At 42.8% G+C, this 25,006-nt stretch overlaps 2 protein-coding genes across 4 annotated transcripts in view; one reads left to right on the top strand and one right to left on the bottom strand.

Annotated features, from left to right (window-relative positions):
- Positions 1-16,132, top strand: part of SFXN1 (sideroflexin 1) — a 22,325-nt gene extending 6,193 nt beyond the window's left edge. For 2 of the 3 annotated variants that reach the window (XM_066329354.1, XM_066329355.1), the window contains 10 exons: positions 3,102-3,276; positions 3,875-4,045; positions 5,017-5,115; positions 6,436-6,511; positions 7,064-7,149; positions 8,406-8,533; positions 9,043-9,092; positions 14,035-14,084; positions 14,709-14,756; positions 16,003-16,132. In XM_066329354.1, coding sequence (XP_066185451.1) covers positions 3,113-3,276; positions 3,875-4,045; positions 5,017-5,115; positions 6,436-6,511; positions 7,064-7,149; positions 8,406-8,533; positions 9,043-9,092; positions 14,035-14,084; positions 14,709-14,756; positions 16,003-16,099 — 969 coding nt within the window. In that variant the 5' untranslated portion in view covers positions 3,102-3,112 and the 3' untranslated portion in view covers positions 16,100-16,132. Of the gene's footprint in view, positions 1-3,101; positions 3,277-3,874; positions 4,046-5,016; positions 5,116-6,435; positions 6,512-7,063; positions 7,150-8,405; positions 8,534-9,042; positions 9,093-10,706; positions 10,874-14,034; positions 14,085-14,708; positions 14,757-16,002 lie in introns of those variants that run through there. The other variant, XM_066329356.1, reaches the window with a different exon arrangement.
- On the bottom strand, positions 15,636-25,006 carry KIF20A (kinesin family member 20A). Its single transcript, XM_066329330.1, has 18 exons — positions 24,840-25,006; positions 24,255-24,344; positions 24,014-24,133; positions 23,415-23,553; positions 23,132-23,319; positions 22,898-23,042; positions 21,987-22,187; positions 21,645-21,756; positions 21,474-21,545; positions 20,805-20,948; positions 20,561-20,726; positions 20,132-20,296; positions 19,465-19,604; positions 19,265-19,367; positions 18,418-18,625; positions 17,939-18,030; positions 17,538-17,675; positions 15,636-16,724 (listed from the first exon to the last, which is right to left on the bottom strand). The coding sequence occupies exons 1-18, from the start codon at positions 24,993-24,995 to the stop codon at positions 16,452-16,454; spliced, it is 2,652 nt and encodes an 883-aa protein (XP_066185427.1). The 5' UTR covers positions 24,996-25,006; the 3' UTR covers positions 15,636-16,451.

Below are 25,006 nucleotides of genomic sequence, written 5' to 3'. Positions count from 1 at the left end.
CTGAAGGCTCTATGTACATTATTGAGATTAGTAATAGTGAAGTTCATATTCTCTGTTCCCATCTTTCTAAACAGACGCAGACATGACATTTCAAACACGATTTTTTGTTGTAGCACGTGAATTAATGGATGTTTTCGATTTTCCTGCTAGGCTGCTTTTTGCTGCTGCAGCAGCACTAACCCTGTTTTGTAGATTTACAAGGAGAAAGAGAGACCAAAAAAGCCTGTGCTGACCTGTCTCTGGTAGCTGAGTCTGCCTGGGCTGGCTAACAGCAGGGGAAAAGGCATGGAAACATCCAGGAAATCTGTTCCAGGGCTCAGGCACTGCCCAGGGCACAAGTTGTGCCTCCTGTGCAGGGGAATTGCTGGGCTCAGTCCCTGCCCATTCCTCTGGTGCCATTGCTGGGCCTGGGGCAGAGCCTGGGCCCTGCTCTGACCTTCCCTGCACACAGGGACACCCAGGGACACCCAGGGACACCCAGGGACATCCAGGGCTGACAGAACACCCTGCCCCTCTCAGCTGGGGCTCCTCTCCAGGCTGAGCAGCCCCAGCTCCCTCAGCCTTTCCTGGGCACAGAGATGCTCCAGACCTTTCCTCAGCTCCTCAGCCTCTACTGGCCCCAGGAGCTCCAGGTCTCCATTTCCTGAGGATCCAGAGCTGGACCCAGAGGTGCCTCAAAGGTTGAGCAGAGAGGCAGGATCACTCCCTGACCTGCTCAAAATGCTCTTCCCAGTGCAGCCCAGGATCCTGTTGGCATTCTTGGTCACCAGGACACTCTGCTGGTCATGGAGAGCTCGTTGTCCAGCAGGTCACCCCAGCTGTGCAGCTGCAGGGGTTTATTTCCCTCCAGTACAATCTTTCTGCATTAGTCTCCTGCCAAGGCAGTAAATTCCATCAGCACACCTGGGGCAAGGAACATCAGAGCAGACACAGAGTAGATAAAGTGGGGAGGGAGCAAAGACAGGATATGAATGTGTTTAAACTCCTGTGTTCTGTGCATTCACCTTTTCTGATTGTTTCAGACTGAAACAATCCTGAGTTGAACCGTCTGCAGTAAAGGCAGATCCTTAATGTTTAGATTTCTTGTTACTGAGGGACTTGGGTTTGTGGACAGAGGTATCAGAAGTAAATAAAGGGAATTCCCAGAGATCCCAGTACTGTATATTCTAATTAAAGTGAAAAGTAAGAATTATCCAGAATGAAAAGAGAGAAAAAAGCTTCTATGGATGCACTGCTTTATTCAGCATTCATTAGACAGCTTTAACCAGATTATCATAATCTAAACCAGCTTTAATCTTTCTTAATGAAACAGATAATTTAATTCTAAAAACATTTCCTGCAAATAAGGGAAGCAGTCACGGAACAGGTTACCAGCCCTAATGTCCTGATTTTTATCTTTATTTTGGTGGAAGAGAGGGTTTGAATAAATGAGTGCCTTCATAGGGCTTTGCAAAACCAGCAGTTCCCCTTTTAGGCCAGAAGATGGACTATTAATTCACAACACAGCACTGTTCACAGAAGGGTGTTTTTAATGGCAAAGCACTAAGAAAAGGGAAAGAAACCTAAGGACCATCTCCTGTTGAGATGCTGTGCATGAGAAATCTGTTCTCCAAACCTGTCCTGAGCCTTTTTTTCATTTCCATGATCTCTGTTCATCCTGCAGCATGTCTGGTTGAGAGATGTACACATGAAAATAATCCTGCTAATAAACAGTGCTGTACAATGATAAATTTAACAGTGAAGGAAATGTGAATGGAAAAAGGGGAAAAGACTAGTTTCCCCTAGTATAGCAGATTTATTAGTATTCTGGTATCATAGAATCACAGAATGATTTGGGTTGGGAGGGACCTTAAACATCATCTAAAATTGGATAAATATAAATACAAATATATATAAATATATATAAATATATATAAATATATGGATTTATATAGATCAAATTTCTTTCTGCCATTTCAACCAGCATTATTTGGAGGAGGATTTTTTTTTTTTCCCACTGGTTGTTGAATATGTTGCAGAAATTTCTTTTAAGAAAGTTAAAATCCATATACTTGTGCTCTGGAGGGACTGTCCTTTTTTCATTAGATGTTGAAGTAAACTTAGTCATCCTGAAGTAATTTTTACTTTTCTGGGCTTTATGCCCCATAAATGCACAACTCTTCAGGGTCCTTCATTGTAGTACTTTAACCATCTTTGAAGTATCATTAGGAGATCTGTTCATGTGTTCATAATATAGCAAAATGTTGCATTATATAATTTCTGTTTTGTTAAAACGTGGATTTAGAGAAACATTTATTAAAATAAATTGGTGCATTTTGTTTCTTTTTTGTTTGTTTGTTTTGCTATGTCAGAGTAGTTAGCTGGATTTTATTAAATGTTTCATCTGTCACTGCACTTTATAGCACTTCAGGCATCTCTTGAAATAGTTGATTTCTCATTCCCTTCAATCCATTATTTTCGACAAACAGTAAGTCATCACTGAAGTAAAGCACTTTCTCATTAGTATATTGTTGTTTGGTAGGTCTGTTTATTAATAACCTTCTGTGCTTCCTTTGCATCTGCCTCATCCTCAGGTATTTGTACAAATGTAACAAATAATGAGAACTTAAATCTTGGGCACACTTAGTACAGGTGGAAAATTAGATCACTGAAAGCAGTGGAGTCCCACCCTTGACAAAGCATTGTAGTTAAAATAATAATTAAATCCTAAGTAGTTTTATTACAGTGCTTTTATTATTGAGTAATTGAGTGGATTATGCAAACAGCAGCACCCCTCTGAAATTGTATCTAAAAATTAAGGTGACAGGTAGGTAAAAATAATGTTGTGGCAACTTAAACTGAGGGTGTTGTACCTAGTTCTTACAGTTTTACAGTCTCACTGTTCAAAAAATAATGTTGTATAATAAGTAATGTATAAACCTTTTGGGGCACTGGACACAGAAGCATTTCTCTAGACTTACCCCTTTAAACCTCCATTCTGCAAATTCTTTGGTGTTTGTCCTCTGGGTTTTTTTACTCTAAATGTGGCCACTTTTCATCTTGCAGATACATTAGGAAATGAGTGGAGTTTTGAATTGCAAATGTTGATGTTTTCTTGGCAGAGCTTTTGAAGATGGCACCAGATATCCCATTAAATATTAACATCAAGGAGCCCCGATGGGATCAAAACACTTTTCTTGGACGAGCCTATCACTTCTTCACTGTAACAGACCCCAGGAATATTTTGTTATCTAATGCTCAACTGGAAAATGCAAGAAAAATTGTGCATGATTACAGGTATGACATTGACTACTTCTGCTACTAGCCCCAGAAAGTCCACGTCAATGATAAGTACATGGTGATATATTTAAAAGGAAATATTTACAACACTGTATTTGTTGCAACACTTCTTATTCCCACTTCAGAGCTTGAAACCCCTTTATTTTTAATCAAATTTGCTGATGGATGGGGAAGTTATGCCCTTCTTAAGGGTTCTGAAATACTTAAGTGTCTAGAAAACAGTTAATATGACAACAAAGCTTAAAACTTCCTCTTATGGGTAACATTTGGAGCAATTGGTTTCTTAAATACTCTCAAAGTGAATTTTCATTGTTTCACACTACAGACCTCAGAGATTTTGGCTCTACATTTCACCTCTGAAACCTAGTGCAGGTTTGAGTAAACAGACTCAGCCAACTCAACCACTGCTGGGAGTTTTAATTCTTCTTATTTCATCAATCCACTTAAAAACTGAGAAATCTTATCTGAGAGTGTTGATTGGCTTAGGATGACCATCCCCAAATCCTCTGATGCCACATTTCTCACGGGAGAATTTTGCAGCATTTTATAACAGTTGTGCTTTTTGCTGTTGTACTGTTTCTTAACCTGTCCCAAGACAAGGTATTGTGGCACCTGGCTTGACAGAAGATGAGCTGTGGAGGGCAAAATACATCTATGATTCAGCCTTTCACCCAGACACTGGGGAGAAGATGTTCCTGATCGGCCGAATGTCTGCCCAGGTCCCCATGAACATGACTATTGTAGGCTGTATGATGACCTTTTACAGGTGAGAGATGGCAATGAAACACATCAAACAATTGCCTGCGAATCAGAGAAGTGAAAGTCAGTGTTATTGTCCAGAGATTCATTGTGAATATTTTTAAATGTGAAATTTTGCTTGCTTTTCCTCTTCTCTCTCCCCCTTCCCTCACGCTGATTAACAGTTCTTTGTAGAAGTAGTTTTGAGGTAAGCCCTTAGCTCTCCTTTCACCATCCCACTTTCCCTCAAACTGGGAAATGTTCCAAAATCCCATCTGAGTGGAGGACAAAGAGAAGGAGATCCCTGGGAATTTCCAACCTTACTGGCATGCAGGATGTTCTGTCTGCCCTGTGAGTACTCAGAATGCTTCAATTCGTTGGTTGTGGAGTTTCTGCAGCTCCCCTGTGATCCCTGCATTTCCTCAGTGGTTCTGGAATCTCCAGGACAGTGAAACCCACTGGAGCAGAGCCAGTGCTCTCTTAGCAGCCTCGATGTTAGAAACATTTTTTGACACAGGACGCAGGAAGTGGTGGGAGCTCAGAGGAAACAGCAGCAGCCTTTTGGATGCTGAGATTGTACAAACTCCTGACACACACCCCTGGTTTTAATGGTGTTTATAAAACACATGTGTGCTTTAAGTTGCAGGCAAGAATATGAACCAAACTCTCAGCACAGCTACCCATTCCCAAGCACTGCCTCCTGTTACTTGCTTGTTCTGTTATTATCTATAACTCTTAGAGAAGCTTTTCTCTGCATTATCATTCAGATTCAAAACTAGGTGATTTTTAAATTCTTCTAGAATAACTCTATCAAGTCAGTATCTCACTGACTGTATTGGTTCATTCAAATAAGAAAGAACTTCTGCATGGTTACTGCTTGTGGTGGCTTTTCTCGATTTGTCGTCATTTTCTCATGCTGATAATTCAACTGTGAGTTTAATAATAATAATAATAATAATAATAATAATAATAATGATTACAATTGTTTCTCTTTTCAAGGACGACACCAGCAGTGCTTTTCTGGCAGTGGGTCAACCAGTCCTTCAATGCTATAGTAAATTACACCAACAGGAGCGGGGATGCCCCAATCACTGTCAGGTCAGGCACTGAACCTCCTAAGTCTGATGAGTTTAGAAGTTGCTCTCTGATGTACTTGAACATGGTTGTATATTAAAGTTTGAGGTGACACAGGGATAGGTTTTTCCATCTGTACCAGTGATTAGTTTGATATGCCTAGATGAGAAGTCTGAGAATGGCAGAGCCGAGAACTCCATTTCTACCATTAAAGACAAGCCTGAGCACCTTGATCAAAAGCACTTAACAGTGCAGGATTTAACAGGAATCTGTTTCAGGGCTCAGTCAAACCATTTGCAAGTTTTCCTCATCAGTTTGATGTCCTACCAGGATATTTCTAAGCTGATATTTTGTGGGGACCTTTAGTTGTGTCACTGTGCCACCTCCTCAGTGCCAGCACACATCACACTGAAAGTTCATTTACAAAAAGATTCCTTCAACTGGTCTGTGCTTGTTTCTACTTGATGTCTAAAAAAGAGACTATATAGATGCAGAAAGTAAGAAATCTTTAAGTAAGAAACTGAAAAAGGGGAAATTTACGTTAGATAAACAGAAAAAATCTTCCCTGTGAGGGTGGGGAGGCCCTGGCACAGGTGCCCAGAGAAGCTGTGGCTGCCCCTGGATCCCTGGCAGTGCCCAAGGCCAGGTCAAGACAGGGCTTGGAGCAGCCTGGGACAGTGGAAGGTGTCCCTGCCCATGGCAGGGGTGGAATGGGATAAACTTCATGGTTCCTCCCAAACCATTCTATGGTTCTATGAATAGAAAACTGGAATTGCAGTACTTGACTTTCTGGTTTTGGGGCTGACTTGTTTAAAGATGTCTGGAAGCAAACTGTGGATTCCAGCCTATTCCTAACACCTCCTAGCTGGGAAGTATGTAAAGTGTGGTTTGGGGCAGGTTGGATTGGATTTGAGTGTTTGCAGCATAGCTGGTCTGTGTGGATGGGGTTTGGTATGGCTTATTTTAATTACTATTATAGACATGGCCATGGAAATCCAAACTGATTTTACTAGGTTAAGCAATTAGGAAATTAATTAAAGAACTAACCCTTCAAGGTGTTCATTCAGATACATGAGAAAATGCTGAACAGGCAGCAATGCACAACCAGCAGAACCTGATTCAGTATTACAATGTGGCTTGAATATGATTTTTACTGCTAGTAAAGTAAAAATGTTTAATTCAGTGTTCCACTTAGAAATCTTCCATCCCCACCTTATTGCAGTAGCACAAGAAAGCCTATTTAACTTCTGAGGGGGGGCATAACTACATGTGTAAAATGTAATTGTTTTTCAAAGTGACACCAAAGTAGCTGTGCATGTGCAAACATTTTCATTTCTGTTTCAGCCAGCTGGGAACAGCCTATGTTTCTGCCACCACGGGTGCTGTCGCAACAGCCCTAGGACTGAACTCACTGGCAAAGGTACTGCTGGTAGTTTTTCTGTTCTTACTGAACTGTGATGTCCTGTGAGAAGCTCACAGCTCATACTCCTCTGGTGTATCTGTGTCATGCACAGCTCTCACTGTGGAGTTGTTATGGCTGCTCCTTTCTTTAGATCCCAACTTTATTTTTTCCCCGTGGAGATGGGTTTATGCATATCTGTCAAACAGCTCATGTTTGGTTCATGCAGACTATCTAATAAGGTGTCTTTTTTTCCAGTTTCTTTTTTCACCTGTCAAGGCATCTAATAGCACTTGAAAATTAATTGGAGTTGTAATTACACTTCCCTGTGATGCTAGTAAATTCAGAATGGTTTTGCCACTCGCCTGCCACTGCTCCCTCCAGAGAGAAGCATTTATGACTTATTTCTTGTTTGAATCTTGTTTTAACTCTGCCCCACCAGTGAGTTTTCACTGAACTTTAATGTAAAAGAAATAAGTCTGGTCTGTCATTAGCAGATGAAGCATTTCAATAAATGGAATGATTAAGTACATTTTTATTTTCCTTGTTGTCCCCTCTCTGTGTGTTTTCCAGCGTGTCTCTCCTCTGATAGGGAGGTTTGTTCCTTTTGCTGCTGTTGCTTCTGCCAACTGCATCAATATTCCACTGATGAGACAAAGGTAGGAAAAAGAACAAAGATCACTCATGCTGGAAGAAAAGATGTTGCTCAGTTGGTAGATCAGCAAGTTACTAAATAAAGCACATTTTGTATCTTTAGCTTGTTTCAGAACCTTGCAGAAACCTCATGCGTGAGGTTTTGACTGGTTGTTTGTAACAGGTATAAAATAGAACACGCTCATTCTCTTCAGATAAATATCCAAAGAGTTCTTCAGTCTTGGATCTCAGAAACCAATTACTGGTTCCTTCAAAACTTTGATCACATGGACCTTTGAATACTAGCTACACTTTGGAAAAACAGAGACATTTCAGAAATGGTGCTTGAAATCCCACCTGCAGAACTTAGTCATAGGAGTCAGGCTCTGCAGTTCTGTTTAATCATCGAGGTGACAAAAATACACAGTTTCTCAGAAACAAACTTTTTTTTTGGTGTTGTGATTTCACTAACAATGAGAATAGTAGTAGGGAAAAGCAAATTAAAAGCATCTTATTATAAACACAGGGTTATGGGCAGAAAAGGGAATATTTAGACTTTGTATTTACAGTGGAAGTTAATCTGTGGTAGTATTTTATCTTTTATAAAATCTGAAGAGAAAAGGCAGCCCTCAGGATATCTGCTGTTCTCTCTGCTTCTCCCAGTATGAGTTTAACACCTAACCCTGCACTTGAGCAAAAGATCTAATAGAGAATAAGGCCGTTACAGAAATGTAGTTTTGCTTGTGCCTCCTTTTATACTTTTAAGTCTGTTCTTTGTGGTTGAAATGACAGCTCAGACTGGAATGCCAGAGGGAATTTTCACAGAGCCTTCTGCCTCATCTCAGTGAAGATAATCTTCCTGTGTTCCATGAGCTGTCAGATAGGACAGACTCCACTTCCAGAGCAGTCCAGAAAATTCCACTTTTCTGAACTAATGTGTAAAGGGTCCTCTTCCATCTGTGGAACACAGAAAAAGCACATCTCCTTTCCTCCCTCTTGGAATGCTGTGACCAGACTCAAACAGCAGATTGCTGTTACAAATATTCAGTTGATACCTTCTCAACATGTTTTTCCTTGATCTTTCTCTGCCTTTTGAATTTTTTTTTTTTTTGTGCTGAGGAATGTCACAAACAGACTCACTTAGAAAATAAAATAAAACAAAACAAAACAGAGAATTCTTACAGCTGACAATTTTAAGGGACAAAGATAAGGTGAGAAAAAATGGTGAAAAAATAAGTTCGCATCCATCACTGCTTTATTTTTTTCACCCCTTATTCGACAGGGAACTCAAGTTTGGGATTCCTGTCACGGATGAGGATGGAAACAGACTGGGTGATTCATGCAAAGCAGCTCAGCAGGCAATCACCCAGGTGGTGATATCCAGGATTCTGATGGCTTCTCCTGGCATGGGTGAGGATAAGTCCTGTGCAGTCCTGATTATCAGTTCCTGCTGTGAGAAGGAGATTCAGTTCTACCCAAGTGATTTTCCACAGGGTCCAAATTACCTTACAGTTCCCCAGGCAGTGTTTGCCTTTCTGTGAAGAGCTTCCTCAGGGAAATGTGGAAACATCCTCAGTGTGTTACACTGAGCGGCAGCAGGAAAGCTCCTGGGATGTTTGTGCAGAAAAGATACAGATAGCAAAGGAATTGGGGGGAGATTCCTTTCTTGGAGTTGGTTTAGGTTGTCTGTAAGTGTCAAATAATTGACCTCAGGTTTAGTTACATTTGAAATTGCAGGTTTTGCTTATTGGGAGAATTCACCTTTGTAAGTACCAATCCAACTGGCAATGTGAAGTGAAAACTCAGTGCATGACAAAAGGCTGTGAAAGTTGTCTTGTGGTATTAGTTCAGCTAAACAGAAAATGAAAACAAAGTGCCTTTCTCTCCAATGTTAATGTCTTTTTTTATCTTATTTGCAGCAATTCCTCCCTTCATAATGAATACCCTGGAAAAGAAAGCCTTTTTAAAGGTTAGTCTTAGATAATCTATCTCTATGTATTTCATATCCTAAGTTAATATTTTAATGAATTTTAAATACTTCCTGAATCTTCATATTTGCCTCCCAAACACTGTGGGAGGACATCCCTGTAGAACTTGCTTTACAGCTGTCACTTTCCTTCTGCTTTCTTAGAGATAACTTGGTTCTTTTTGCACAGTGCAAGGTAACTTTGAGAAAATAGGAACATTCTTTTATGGTTGTTCTTGAACATTTCCTCCTGTGAAAGAAACCTTCCTTATATTGAGTCTTGGAATACAATTTATTGGGGCAAAAAAAGAACATTCTAATAATGCTGGTTTTCTCAAGATAGCAATAAGGAGGCTTTGCTTACCTGCTGTAGTAGCAGTCTTGAGTTTGGAAACAAAAATAATGGTAAAAATCTCTCTTGGAAATGATTCTTTAAAATTTGCTGGACGTAAAGTGCAAGGTAGGCATAGAATGGGCATTCTTTATCAAAGATTATTTATTTCCTATATTCTTTTTATGCCAATGTGTGAAGTGTGAAGTCAACCCCCTGGTGTTGGTAAATCTATTACCTACATCAACATTCTGCAATGTGTGTGCATGAGGGGTTAAAGAACAATAATGGAATTAGTTACAGGGTTGTCTAAAATGAGGGGAAAATATTCAGGTGAGGAACCCTTTAATTCTTTACCAGTAAAGGGAGTTTCATCCTCACTGCTGATATTACTGATTTAATTATTTGGTAGCTCCAGGCAAAGCCTCTGCCTGTGAGACCCACCCAAGCAGCCTAAGAAAATCTGTCTCCTTCCTCTTAGGAAAAAAACAGGAAAAAAGGATCTGAGTCCCCAGGCCTTGCCTTGGAAAAGTTTGTGTGGGGATAAGCAGGGAAAGATTTTGTTTTAAATGGTTTTGTTTGTCTAAGATAAAGCTTACTGAAGTGTTTAAATTTTATCTCTGACTGGTCCTGCCCTTTGTGTCTCTTGTGCAGAGTGAGATTACCCAGTTAGACACCCCATTTGAAAGTGTTTCTGTATTTATAAGGCAGGATCAGATTGCCTGGGGTACTCGTGGCTGCTCCATCCCTAGAAGTGTCCAAGGCCAGGTTGGAAAGGGCTTGGAACAACCTGGGATAGTGAAGGGGGTGGAACTGGATGACCTTTTAAAGTCCCTTCCAACCCAAACCATTGTGATTGTCTTCCAGTCTTAAAACTTATTTTTCCCTGGAGTGCTTTGCTTCTCTCCCATTTGTTAAAAGAAAACACTTTTGCTCACAGTGTAAAAACAGGAAATGTGGCTTTTGAGTTTCAGGGTAGAAATCAGCGTGTGCTGCTTTTATCTCCTGGAAGAAGTGAGCCTGCAGGACAGCCAAACACACCACAACTTGTGATACTGTGATGTTTCTGAGATTGTATTGCCTGGGAAATTAACCCTTTTAAAAATATATATAAAAAATAATTCTGTATGCATTTGACATATGAGAAAAGTCACAAAGCCATTGCTGCAGCTGACCAATACATAACATTTGTGAAGAAGTTGCAGCAATCCTCAGGGTCTGGAGACACAAAATACCTGTTGTTTTTGTGTGGTGTAATCAACATAAGGGTGTTGTGAATTTTTCAGATCAGCCAAAATGAGCGATTTCTGCTATGACTACTCAGTGGTCTCTGATACCATCCTGACTGTGCTCACCTGTCCTCTCCTTCAGCCTCAGAGACTGAATCCAGGTGAAGCACTGCTCTGCAGGTAGCCAGTGGTAACACCTGGTAGAGATTAGTATTAAACCCATGAAGGAACGAGCTGCATTTTTAACAAGCAGCTTCTGCATGTCCTCGTGGAGTTTGAGAAGCACCATCCCATCCCAGCACTCCAGCACCATCCACACACTGCTTTACTAACTCCATCCCCTTGGCCTCTGCTTCACTACCACTCTTGGAAATAATTCCTGACTGCTTGCCCCAGCCTGTTAAGCAACACACAAGGCCAAAAAATAGGCAAATGGTTGTGAAATGATAAAAGAAATTAGAAAGCTGGCCTGCAGTAAGACAGAGAGAAGGAAATGAGACCAGCCTGTCGTGCTGTGATATTTGGGATAAGATGTAGGTCATGTAGCCCAACTCATCCCCCACATTCCCACAGTGTTTTGCACCAAGACATTGGTGTGAATTAAGAACATTCCCAGAAGTTATTGCTAGAAGATGCCTCAAGAATGTTCTTAGAACACAAGCACGTATTTACTGCTTCAAAAAAAAGTTGCCTTGAAAAAGTATTTTTATCTGTAGAAGTGCTTTTGCCATAGCTTTCAGCAGCAGCTTTGGGGCCTGTTTATGTAATTATGCAGCATAGCAGTAATTGATTACGCTGCATAATGTTTATTTTCATTATCCCTGTGGCCATACTCCTGACCAGCTCTGTGCAGAACCAAGTTATTTTACCTGCTGCAGCAGAAGGATCCATAAAGAGCTTTCCCCTGAGACACAGGGTTTTTAGATTTTACCTACAGGTAACTTTTCTCCTAAAGAAATAAATTGGGTTTTTTCCATAGAAACTTATGAAAATTCCAGTCAACAATGAAGTCTTGGTTTATGATACTACTCTTACAAAGTTTTAGCTACAGTTTCTCTTTTATTCTGCATACTGCATTAACATCCAAGTTGATTCTAGAAGTTTCCTCACATATATCTTTGAAACAAGCTCCTTGGGATCTTTTAATCTGCAACTAAAGTCTGTATTCAAAATGGTTACAAAACCAGAACAGAGAGCCTTTTCCTTCTAGCATTGTTCTTGAATGTCTTATGCCCTGAAGTCCTCAATGCATTCCTAATTTTACTGTCGTTTCATTTATTTATTTTCTTGAAAGCAGACATAGCTGGCCTGGGAAAGCTGACAGATTTTTAGATCCAACGAAGGAAGGAGGGAGTTAGAGAAAAGCTGATTCTCCTTATGGCTTTTGTTTGCTTAATTATCATTTCTCCATTTTCTCTGTTTGCACTAACCACTGAAATGTCATAAAGACATAAATTAAATCCTAATTCACTGGGAACTGTCTTCTTCTGGAGTTAAATGATAGTTCTCTAACAGTGAATTCTTCTGCTTTCTCTCGTAGTTTCTCTATTTTCTCTCTTTGTGGGGTGTGCAGCTTGCATTTCAATTTTGTTTTATTGTTTTATGTTGTTCCCTGGGCAGCTCCAATTCTTCATTCTGACCTCCCAGTGTTACTTTTTCCTCGCCATCTTTCTGGATTACTGCAGCCTGGTAACATTCTTGAAAAATAAGGGCTGTAATTCACATTAAGTAAGCAAAATGTTCCAGCACATAAACTCCATTTTCTTTATGGAGTCTGTATTAGACACCTTTCTCTCTCTCAGATCAATTACTAGCTCTGACAAAGGCATGGAACCATTTATTCCTCTCAGGGCACCTTCCAACAGCCTTTTCAGTTGTAAAATTGTATTTGGGGCTTTTCTGTTACATACCTTGGATCCCCCTCCCTTCTCAGAGCCAGTGCAGGATTTGGCTTGTGTTCACCACCTCTTGGCATGGACTCTCCCAGGGTATAAAATGAAAATTTGGGGTGAATTTATCTCAGCTGAAGGTCAGGTGGAAGTGTTTAGAGAATGCCAGAACAGCAAACCTCTGCTGCCTTCACCCTTCTTGCTGTTGTCTTTCCCCATTTGTTATCTCTTGTTGCAGGTTATTGCTGAATTGCACAGTCCCTCCTGCACTCATTTCTGGATTACAGATTGACTCCAGGGAAAAAAAAAATTTGAGAAAAGAGAAGCAGTCTTGTACATTGCTTCTTCTCCCTCAGGCTCTGGAGAAATTTTACTCCACACAGGCTCATTTTTTCCTGCCTCAGACACTGCTGTGACCTCCCTCAGCCCTGAGCTTGGACCTCCTGAGCTTTCTACATTTCCTTTGTCCATTTCTACTCTCAAACAGTGCCCAGCTTGTTCACTATTTTCCCCTCTAACTTCTGTATCTTGAGAAATTCTTCTTGCAGAAACAAGATCATCTTCATTGAAAATATCATCCCCTGTATCAAGTGATTTTTACCTCACGAGCTGTTTTGTTTTAAAATTCCCTTTGTATCCTCATGGCAGCTGTCTGTCCTCCTCTTAGTGGAGGAAGAGGCAGCAGTGTCCACTGGACAGCTCTGGGTCTACTTCATTACTAATGAATTTCAACTAAAATTCTACCAATGACAGAGAGTGGATTCCTAAATAATTTTAAAAGCTTGCAAAAAATATTCTTGGCATATATTCAAGTTCTGCAAAAGTTACAGAATTAATGAGGCATGTGGGTTATGTGTTGCTTTCTCAGCTTTGTTTTTCCAATCCTTCAACCCTTCTTTCCTTCAATAAAAGGTGAACTCTTGCAGAACTGGAGTGTTGCTACAGAGACAAGTTCCTGCACATCAGGGGAAATCATATGACAGGAGAAAGGGCTAAGAGAGGCAGATTTACATCTCCCTTATTTATGGCTGGTGGCTCTAGCTGCAGGTTAAAACCTTTGGATGCCACCAAATGGAGGGAGCAGTAACCAGACTCAGCTCTTCCTTGGAATGCTTGGGCAAAATTCCCTGTGCCCTGCAGAGGTGTGGCAGCACCACTCCAAATTTCAGCTCTGTTACTACTCTGGGCTTGTGAAAATGAAAACAAAGGCCCAGGAGCTGGTCCTGAGTCAAAGAGCCATGTACCCATTGGAGTTTCTAAGGGAATTTTACTCAGGATCGCTGTGTACATTGATTCCCCAGGGAATTTTCTTGCTGCTTTCCAAAGGGATTTCGCTCAAACTGGAGCTCAGCATGAAGCCACACTGGTCAGGCTTTTGCCTTCACATCTTAGAGTCTTTTAGTCCAACCTGTCTCTTGTAAAACAAGAATTCCAGGAAGGTGAGAAGCAGGAAGAAAAGATTCCAAACTCACTGTGTGTGGTTTTATTTTCAACAGAAATTTCCTTGGATGAGCGCTCCCATTCAGGTCGGATTAGTTGGAATGTGGTAAGTGGTTTCTTTGGGTTGGGTCTGCTATCTTAAGAGATACTTGTAGGGGTTTTGAGAATGCAGCAGTATTTGCTTTTTTTAAAGGAAAAAAAGGTTGAGGGAGTTACAAGGGCACAGCAGTTATTTCCATCTCTGTAACTGGTAAAATATCATGTTAAAAACAAAAAAGCCGTTAGCAGGGAAGAAGCTGCCAAGAAAAGAGGGAGGGAGAAAGGGAGTGGCAAAAAAAAGGAATGTGGCAGTTTGATTAGAAAAGATGCTTTGGCTGCTACCTCTAATCTCATCCTGGAGGTTGATGAGTTCTTGAAACATTTGGTTAATAGGATTTTATTTGCTGTGTTCTGGCATTTTCTGTTGTCCTGCACATGAAGGTAAAGCACAGTGAGGACATCAAATGGTAATTTTAGATGAATTTGGGAGTGTAGTATTGAAACTGTTATTTGTAAGTAAATTATTTCATAAGGTACAATGCAGTGAGAAATAAAAATTACATTGCACTTCATGGAACTTCACCTCACTGTGTACAGAAAACAAGAAAGCTTTTTACCTAAATCATGTATAAGATTTTTGAGTTCTGTTTTAGCACCCTAAATATTGTAAACCTGTTTTTGTTTCCTCTAGTCTCGTGTTTGCAACTCCCCTGTGTTGTGCACTGTTTCCTCAGAAAAGGTGGGTACTGCTGTGAATTCTTCTCATTTTAATGTTATTCTAGAGCCAGTCATGGTGCTGCACACAGACACAAACTCAAGGTCATTGCCTGCTCAAGCACAGTTTTAATTCTCATATAACAAAGGTGATAAACAAGAGAATATACAGAAAAGTAATAACTATGTTATTCATCATATAATATATAATAGTTGTTTACAAACCCCAGCAGCTCAAGATGAGTTCTATACAATATATTCATGTCCAGTAAGGTTATGAATGCACTAAATACAGTCAGAGCCCATTTAATTTTCCACTGGAAAGTCTTCTAGTTGTACAGAACAGCACTGGACTATCTGTGCCCATTTTTTAATTGATTAATATTTTTCCAGACTTTTTCATCAATACAGAAATAGTACTGAAAACTGTCTTAGAAAGAATATTTATTATAGCTGAAATCATTATGAAATCTGAATGAGTTACTTAACAAAAAACTTAGCTCAATGTGGTAGTATGGACAGGACCTTAAATTCAGCTGTCCCTCTCATTTTAATAGTGGTTGTCTAAACTCAACAAGCTGCCAGATGTACTTTAAACAATCCAAGCTTGAGCTGAGTTGATTAAAATGCTGAACAACTGAGGCAGCTTTTGACTTCCAGAAAACAATAGCCAATTCTCAGCGTTGTTTGAGCACAACAAAGCTGCCTGACACCATCTGTCTCCCTGCTTGGCCTAGGACAGAGAACTGTGGTAAACAAGTGTCACTAGGCTACCTGGAGATGACTTAACAAACCAGCCCAGGGCTCTCCAGTTCAGAGGAAGATTAGACCTTGAACTGTGCTCAGAAAATTGCAGCTGTTCAGATGACCTGGCAGCTTAGTTCACTTTGCTGTGAACCAGCTCTCATAAAAACAAGCCTTTTATTCAACTGAATAAAATCACTTAGTAAATAAAATAGGCAAATACATTATATTGAATAAAAACTCTTTTAGGAAGGTAAGTTTCTATTGCCAGCAACACCCTAAGCAATGAAGTGGATCCTTATCCTCTTGGTAGTAACAACAGTCATTTCCTGACTCCACAGACTATCCCACTGCCATTGGAGCAGGGATTCAAGTGCCCTGGTCTGTGAGTCTGCTTCCTTGATGAGATGTTTAAAAAGATCTGAACTCTCTTGACAATGTAGGAAGTTTAACCAGATGCATTGTCCATCTCATTTTCCTTTCTGGTGCTTGTTTGATGTAACCCCTTTACTGTTTCTCTTGCTCAGTTCGATGGCCGTGTCACGCTTGGAGCCAGATTTGCAAGCCAGGATCAAAGACAACAGCCCTGGCCTAGAACGTGTATACTTCAATAAAGGATTATAATTCAAGGAAGGCAAAGTATCTTTCAAGGAGAAACTTGTGAACTTATTTTTTGAATTGTGTGCCAACATAGACAAGAACACACCTTTATCTTGTCCTTTTGTTAAACAAGTTTGATCATCTGCATTGTTTTACAGTTAACGACTTGCCTCAGTGTAGTGTTTAAAGTACATGAGGTCAATTTGTCCACTTTGGTATTGATTGAAAGTTTAAACATACATATGCAGAGATGTTTACATAAGTTCTCAAGCAGCTACAATAACAATAAACAAGCGCACAATGAAAACCAGATGCGATCATATTGGATTTGCCACCTGTTCCAGCAATAGCGGGGCAGGGACCACCTTTTGAACAGTCACAGAGCAACCGAACGAAGCTGCCACCCTCTGGCAGCCACAGGCCGGGTGGCTGAACGTGTCAGGATGTTGTGCAGGAAGGGCTTTTTGCCAGGAGGCTGATTGGGCTGCAGGTTCTCCCTGTTGGCGCAGAAGCGTTTCTTGAGGGCGGAGGTCGGCGGGGCCTGCAGCTTCTGCACCGTGTGGTACTGCTCAGCAATGCAGGCCGCCTTCTTGCGCAGGTCCAGCTTCACCAGCATCATGTTGTTCTGCAGCTCTGCCAGGGTCTGGTCCTGAGGAAGGCAGGGCAAGAGAGATTTATATAAAAAATGTCAAACCATAAAAAGGAAAGCCCATTCCTAGTTGGAACAGACCTTTAAGATCCTCTTGTTCTCTGGTTTGACTAAGTCGCTCCAAGCCCCATCCAAACTGGTCTTAAACACTTCCAGGAGTGGAGCAGCCACAACTTCTCTAGGAAACGTGTTTTCAGTGCTTCAGCACCCTCACAGCAAAGAATTTTTTTCCATATCTAATCTAAACCTCAGTGTGAAGCTATTCCCCCATGTCTTGTCATTCTCTCTCTTACAAGAAGTTCCTCTCCAGCTTTCTTGTAGGCTCCCATGAGGTAAGCTTAAGACAACTTGTCTTAACTCCCTGGTTACTGTCAACTGAGGAGGATAAACTGCCTTTTGCCAAACTCTTCTAAGACCATGCATAAAAGCTTCTACTGTCAACAGTGTGGCAGTTTCAGTAACACATAGGAACAGTAAGGGACAAAGCTGACTATCCTGCTGCAAATATGCTGCCATAGCAACTCTGATGGAGTGGATAAGGAAATTAGAGCTCTGAATTCTCCTATTTTAAGTGCAGGCTGCCAGTTAACTGAACAAGAACAATTTGGGTCTCCTGTGGAGAGGTAAATACACAACTGACTCAGCCATTGAAAAAAGCAGCAGTAAAACCCCCTTCACAAAATATACAGCACATACTAGCAAATAAATCATTTTTATTTGCAGCAGCAAGAGCTTTTGTTGTTCTGATTATGGCAAAGCACGCAGACTAAACCCCTCTCCCCCATGCAACCCACACCAAAGCAGATACATCACCTGTCTTGCCAGGATGTCATCACACGTGCCCAGGGCTTCTCGCAGCTTCCCTGCCCCTGTGCTGTGGCAGCACGCCCGCTCAGCAGACTGGAGAGATTCCCCAATTTTTTGTAGCTCTGAACGCAGCAATCTGACATTCTAGAAGAGAAAGGTTTAATGCAACGACTGGGTTTGGCATTGCTCTGCAAACAAAGCCACTCCAAGATAATTCAGAAGTGCAGCACTGAGGGAGGATCCCATCTGAGTGGTCACAGATACCACAACCTTCAACAGTTTCTGCAAGTTCAACAAACCCATTTCATTTGCTTAAAAACTTGGAAACAGCAGCCCCAAACACTGTTTAAACTGGACATCACTCTGCCCTGCAAATGTTATTTTCTGTAACACAGAACTGGAGTTACCTTCTGTCCATCCTCCAGCTTCCTGTCCACATCCATAGTAATGGGTCTGGCAGAGGGAGGTGGCTCCACTAATTTCTGGTACTTGCGCAACTCTAGGAACAGACAAAACGTAGTGAGCAACAGGACACTGGTCAGCTTCCAGTATTCCTGAAGCTCAGGACTTCCCTTGAGACAAGCTGCCACAGGCAAACTGGAAAGACCTTTTGAGTTTGTGCAGAAAGGCACAAACATTCCAGGCTTCCCCCATTCACTTAGACAAAGGGACTTAAGAACTTGAATGGAAAGATTATCCTGCCCTGAAGTCCATTTTCCTGTGAAAATGAAGTGAAGCTGTTCATCCAGCACATCATTCCTGTCACCTACAACTCGAATAATGTTTTCAGGGTGTCTGGATCCAATGTACCCTGAAGAAGGTGTCTCTAACCCTGCACAAGGATCTCCCAGCACGGTTCAGAACCGATGCAGCGTTGCTGCAGTACCTGCGTTTGTGGAATTCAACTCCTTTTGACACTGCTCTAGCCTGGCTTTGGTGTCTGCCAGCTCCTGCTGCAGAGCAGACGAGGTGGCCACTCGCTTGGATCGACGTACACTTTGCTCTGTGTCCTTTTGCTTGGCATCCAAGCTCTCCAGTTTTTGTTTGGTCTCCTGCAGAGCAGCTTTGAGCTCCAAAATCTCATCGTCACGCTCCTGAGAAAGGAAGTTTGTTCAGATAGTCAACAAGATTTTTGTGGCACAACTTGTCTGTAACTTTCTATGTCTTTATTTCTGGAGAATTTCTCAATCCCACACCTCACACATTGAACCCAGCCTTTAAGGTTCTTTTAAATGAGTAAAGCAAACCCACTTCCTGGAAACCTAAACCCCTTTTTTACAGGTTGTAAAGAAGAGGGATTGTTCTGGGAGTTGGCATCTTCAGAGCAACAAGTCCCAGAGGTCACTCAAATGCCATAGGCATGAAAATACGGACAGGTCCATACCCATCATCACAACAAAGAGCAAGAAGAGAAATTTGCACAATTTGTGTGAATCTGAAGATCCCAAATCAAGCCACTAGTGAAAAGAGTATGGGGAGAGAGAATCATGTTGAACAAACAGACAAGTCAGGATGGCTGTACATTAACTTCCAGATTGAGTGTTCAAAATTAGGAAACCTAGTGGGCTACATAAAGTAGGAGACAAGAGGCAAAAATTGTGGATCAAGATGAAATAATATCACCAAAAATACCTCAGATCTTTGCATAAAGATCTTCCTGGATTCAAGTACTCAGAAGTCCCCTCCCAACCCACTGCCACTTTCCTGATGTCATTACATTGCCCTGAACAAACCTGCATCTTCTCTTGGTAGTGGTCAGTCAGTAACTCCTTCAGGATGGTCATTTTACCCTCATACAGTTCCTCCAGCTGCTCTCTCTGAGCGTCCACGTGTTGGCTAGAAAGAGAAAAACCAACTCCATGTCAGGAGCTGCCAGTTCTTGGTGCTGCAGCTCATCCTGAGCAGAGGGAGGGGAGACCAGCCCAGGCTGTACCTCCACCACTGCTCCTTCTGTTGCATGTGCTCCAGCATCTCGTTGCAGATCTCCTCGCGCAGGCGCACCTCGAGCTGCAGCTTCTTCTGCCGCTCCTGCACCAGCAGCTCCCGCGCAGCTTCGACCACACGCAGCAAGTCCTGCAAGAGGGACACATCCCCACTGCCCATGCTGCTCAACAGAGTTGAGACACATCTGCAGCATGCAGTGATCTACATTTAAGGGTTTAGTCATTTGGAAAGAAAAGTTGCCCGGGTTTGCTACCTTGACAGATTGAGTCTCTGGAGGGATATGACTTCATCTTGATCTTGCAGCTATCCCAGATGCCTGCTTTGACTGTCTAGGAAGTTTGATTGGTTTTTTTCCCATTTAGCCTCCTGTTCTGTATGTTTTCTAGATTTCCCTTGCAGAGAAGGAATTATAGGTCTGCACCTGCACTGTTACTGTCACACAGATGACAAAGTGCTTCCAAATTCAGCATGTGTGTCAGATTTAGACCAACTGCAGAATGGATTCCATATTTCCTGGGTCCTATATCCTTCTGAGGTTATGTGTCATCTCTCTTGGCATAGTGCTGAGCTCCAATCCCAGCTCCCCAGATCAAAGCTAACAGTTATGTTCTTAACCTTGTATCTACCTAAGGGCTTTAAAACAAACCACAACCCACCTTCTTCTCATACGTGGAGACATCTGCCTCATCCTCAGTGTCTTCTTCTGATTCCACGTTTTCTTCTGGCTCTGCCTCTGGACCCTGGCTGGTTCGTCTGTTGTGTTCTTTGATGATGGATTGTAAGGATGGAAGTCCCAGTTTTGAGGGAGGTGCCTGAACAAGCTGAAGGGGGAAAAAAGCCACCATTATCAGTCTACAAAGCCTGAAAGTTATGTAGTCTTTAAACACAGCCCTTCTCTGCAATGTGTCAGCCCTTTCAGTTTAGCAGAATCTGGAAATACTCTGGAGGTAATAACCACTGGAGAAGCATAGGGAAGGTGTACAAGCATGCTCCCTCTCCTTGTGGTGGGATGGGGGCCAAGTCCCACAGAAGCAGGAGAAACCCAAGCTAGACTGCCATGCCACAGTCCTGGTGTTGTTACTCACCTGGCTGGCAATGGCTGAGAACTTGGCCACGTACAGAGTCTCATCATAGGTGGATGCACACTGGTTGATGTTGACGATCATGCAGGAGCGCCCGCGCCCGGTGAAGAAACCCTGGAACACGCGGGTCAGTTTGCTGTCCCGGAACGGAACCACCGCCTGCTTCGTCCTGTGGGAGAGACAGCAGTGAGCTGGGAAAGCAAAACAAAAATCCCCACACCCTCCCTCTGGAGGTGTGGATGCTCACCTGGCCTGCTGGTTCTGGCGGAGGGCAGCGATGCAGCGGCCCAGAGTGTGCAGGGAGGTGTTGATGTTGTTGGCTTCTTTCATTCGGTCCCCGCTTTTCTGGTCCTTGCAGCGCTCAGAGCCCGCCAGGTCACACAGGGACAACCTGAGGGAAACACAGGGATGGTCACATCACTTACAGTCTTTGTCCTGCCATAGCAGGTTTACAGTTCAGACACCCCACAGTCACCTTCCCAGCTTCCCCATAAGGGCTCAGACCATTCCTTTGGGGTGCCTGGGCTGTTGATGGATGGAAGGGCCTGCCTTAAGCGTTACACAAACTAGCAGCAAAATGAGCTTTGAAGTGCCAACTCCAAAGATTTTTTGCCAGTCCTCAGAACAGCCACTTTCTGAATAAATGCATCCCAGGAACAGGCACCAGCAGCACTCAAATCAGCCCTGCTGCAAGGGTAAGGATGCTCACATTGATCTTCACCCTGAGAACTACCTCAAGTTACACCTTGCAGTACTCCTCAAACTCCTGTCAGCTCCAAGACTTAACACTAGGAGCATTTATTCCTTCCAAGTGCTTTCAACAACACCATCAAGATACTTCCCATATCCCAGGCCCTCAAGCAAAGAGACAGGAAAGTTGAGATTACACCCAAATCCTAAAAAACATCAAACTTACTCGCTGATTTTTGGAGCAACTTCACTGCCACCTCTTTGCAAGTGCAGAATCCGAATAGAGAACACACTGTGACTGTAAAGAAACATGTAAATGTTAAAAACAGAAAGGGGCAAACTTTAAAAGCCTGTCAGAATTGTATTTCTGCCTAAACAATCCCTCCCCACTTCAGACCTGCGGCTGGAGTTCTGGTTCATGTGGGTGCTCGCAAAACTCTGATTTTTCCGACCCAGTTTCAGGAGCTTCCAGGCCTCATCAGCATCCTGGACATTGATCCAGTTCAGATCTGGAAAGCAAGCATGCATTGGGCACAGCAGTTGAGAGACTGGCAGAAAACTTATCTCAGCCCCAACCTCAGCACTTCACATCCTTGACATCAACAAATTCGACAATCTGTAATCCTGATATCAGAGTTCTCTGTGGGGCTCTCCAGCACATAAATGCTAAAGCCTGCCACCCACTCAATCCTAAAGCCTTCCTAGCAGGCCACTGAAGCTCTCTTGCAGGTGACTTTACCTTTCACATAAGGGTTGCCAGTCTGGTCCTCGCAGAGCCGCAGAGTTTGCCGCTTGCGGTTCTGCCCGGGTACAGCTGGTTCTAACAAGTCGTAGATTAACTCGTTGTAGATCTCAAAGAAGGAGACCCAGATGGAGAACTGCACATCTCCTGTGCTGGTGAGTGAAATGCGATCCAAGTCACCCCAGCAAGGGCCCAGTTCTGGGGAAAAAAAGAAAAAAAAAAAATCGTGACTGCAGCTTTTCATGAGTCCAACTAGAATGGTTTAGCTCTAGAGTGAGATACTTTCTTCAGCAAGAAAACCACCCCAGAAAAAAATCCTTCTATTTACCTCCTCTCCCTCCTTTGTATCTATCCTAATGCCCATCCCCAGTGAGACAGCCTAAAGTTTCCTTTAACAGCATCAAGTGTAAGGACTTTTATATACTCTATTTTGACTCCAGTAATACAAGATATTTCAAACATGAACTCTTTCCAGCATAACTGAAGTTTTAGTCCTGGTTATTTCAATTACTCTATGCTTCTGAATACCTAAGTAGCTGGTAGTTCCTGGGTTTGATAGAGCACAAGTGCTCAGGGCAGCCTGTCCCTTTGGCATCCTGCTTCCCAGCAATCTCCATCTCACAGCAATCAGCTGCTCAATAACCACATTCCTTGAATGAAGTGAGTGAGTGCTGAGTAATTTCTCATTTCACAAGGCTTGGTTATTATGGAGTGGTGAATTCTTCTGATACTGGCAAAATATATGCACAGAGTTCTTCTGACGTGATATCTTTCAATGGGAAAATCTGTGATGCTACAGCACCTTTCTCCCTTAACCACAAGACAGCATCCAAACAGCCATCATCCTTTTCTTCTCCCACCCTCCAGCAAAAAGAAGCCCATTGTACACAACAGGCGTCCAGGAATACCTTCTGTCTGGCTGAGGTCTGAATGGTTGGTGAGTTGGCTGGATGAAGACAGACCAGCAACTCCACTGTCAAAACTGCCACTGGTGGTGGCCTGGAGCTGAGATTCAGCACTGTGACTCCTCTTCAGTGGCGTTAGCAGCTCCTCCTTGAAGGAAACAACAAACAGGAGCACGCAGGTAGTATGACATTACCCCTTACCTCTTGCTATTGAACCCCCAGAGGCCCAGTGCTTACCTCCCAGAGACACCCCTGCAGCATCATCTGCTTCTTGGTCTCCTCCTGCCGCACCTGCCTGCTGTCCAGCCAGGTCACCTCGTTGGAAAGGGCAGGCTTCAGGTCCATGGCCTGGTACAGCCTGTCCTTCACACTGTTGAAGATGGTTGCCAAGGAGCGAGGCAGAATCCCCCCATCTTGGGTGGTGCCTGCAGCCAGAACAGCAGCAAAGGTCAGGATTCAGAGGCAGAAGACAGAAAACGACTCCTGCAACAGGCCCCACAACACCTGGTGCTGTCCTTACCCTGAATCGTGTGAGTCTTCCCTGAATTGGTGATGCCATAGGTGTAAACCAGACAGTTCTGCCCATTCAGCACATCCTTTACCACCTGCTTCATTGTCTCATCAAAGAATGATTTCTGCCCCACCTCTGGTCCAAAAATCTGCAAACAAGACACAGGAAAAATGGCTTCATGTAGACCTTTCCTATCCTTTGCTGATGGTTGCTCATAGTATTACATGATCCTTTGTTCCCTGCACTAGCCATGAGCAAGAGACCCACCAGCAATTCCAGCTGAGTCCCCTACACAAATAAGATGCTCATTTGTGTAATCCAATAACATTTCATTCATCAACAATTCCAGTCAGTGCAGCCCCTAATCTGTTTAGAGCCTCATGAACAGGAGTTTGCCATTTGCTGTTAAAAAAGAGTTGTCAGAAACAGCTTAGAAAAAAAAAATAATAAAACAGCAACTAAAACATGAAGTAAAAAGGTTTGTACAAGACTGCAAAGTTCATGCAGTGCCTTGGGGTCAGTGGATATGAATAAGACTGCTTTTCAAGCTGCAAGGCTGGTTTAAGCTGAAATCACTTCCAGATGGGTTGTTTGTCCCAGCTACCCACCCGGGTGAAGGAGAATCTGTGCACTGCTTGTCCCACTCCTCGCTCCGTGCTCCGCATGGTGAAGGAATTCTTTGGAGCTTTTAGAATGAGGGTTTCTGAGTTCTCAATACAGACACAGCCCTAAAGAACACAAAAGAAATCCATCATTGCAATGGCTTACTGGAGGAGAGACAGCAAAGGATGACAGCATCTCCCAGCAGGCACACAGCCAGCTCAGATTCGGCTTCATTCAGTGTCTCACCTGGTCTTCCCCCTTTTCCACTTCTGTAGATTTCAGAGGTCGAACTCTGAGGTAGACCTTTAATTTTCCATTATTGTCTTCAGCTACAGCCTGCAAGAATCAGCACAAGTTAAATAAATATGGCAGCCAGAAAGGAAGCACACAACCCCCCATCAGAACACTGAACAGGAACCACAGTATGGAAAACACATGTTGCCTATGCTGCTAGTGCTGAGGAACTTCTCTGCTCCTCAAGTCACCAGCAATGCCAGAAGCTTTCTTAGGCATTTCCAAGCACACCAGCTTGCCTTTTTTTTTTTTTTTTTTTGTGTGTGTGTTTTGTGTGTGTGGGTTTTTTTTTTTTTTTGATTGTTTATCTAATGGATTAGACCAACAAGCCAAAAGCCTGAACCCAAAACAAAGTATCACCCCAAGAGACACTTGCTGTCCACTGCTTTCCCAGGAACTGCTCCCCTCAATACAGAATTTTGTTCCTGCCTCTTCTGAAGAGTTCTGTTGTTTCTGCATCACATCACCTTTGTACAGAGAACAGCAGCCATGAGTGAAAACGCTGCCCTGCTTGTGACAGAAGAGCTCCAACCTCACCTGAGAGCCCTCCAGGTTTGGGGAGATGGCAGAGAACTCCGACAGCAGGTCCTTGCGCACGTCAGCGCCGAACCCTGCTGCTGTGGACTCCAGCACAGGGGACACTGCAGCCTCATCGTCAGAAAACAGCCCTGGGGAGGCAAGTGTTTGTGCCATGGTGCCTCTCA

This window comes from Sylvia atricapilla, chromosome 14, assembly GCF_009819655.1.
Source record: "Sylvia atricapilla isolate bSylAtr1 chromosome 14, bSylAtr1.pri, whole genome shotgun sequence".
NCBI lineage: Eukaryota > Metazoa > Chordata > Aves > Passeriformes > Sylviidae > Sylvia > Sylvia atricapilla.
The sequence above is the reverse complement of the archived record's forward strand: the minus strand, read 5'-3'. Positions and strand labels throughout refer to the sequence as shown.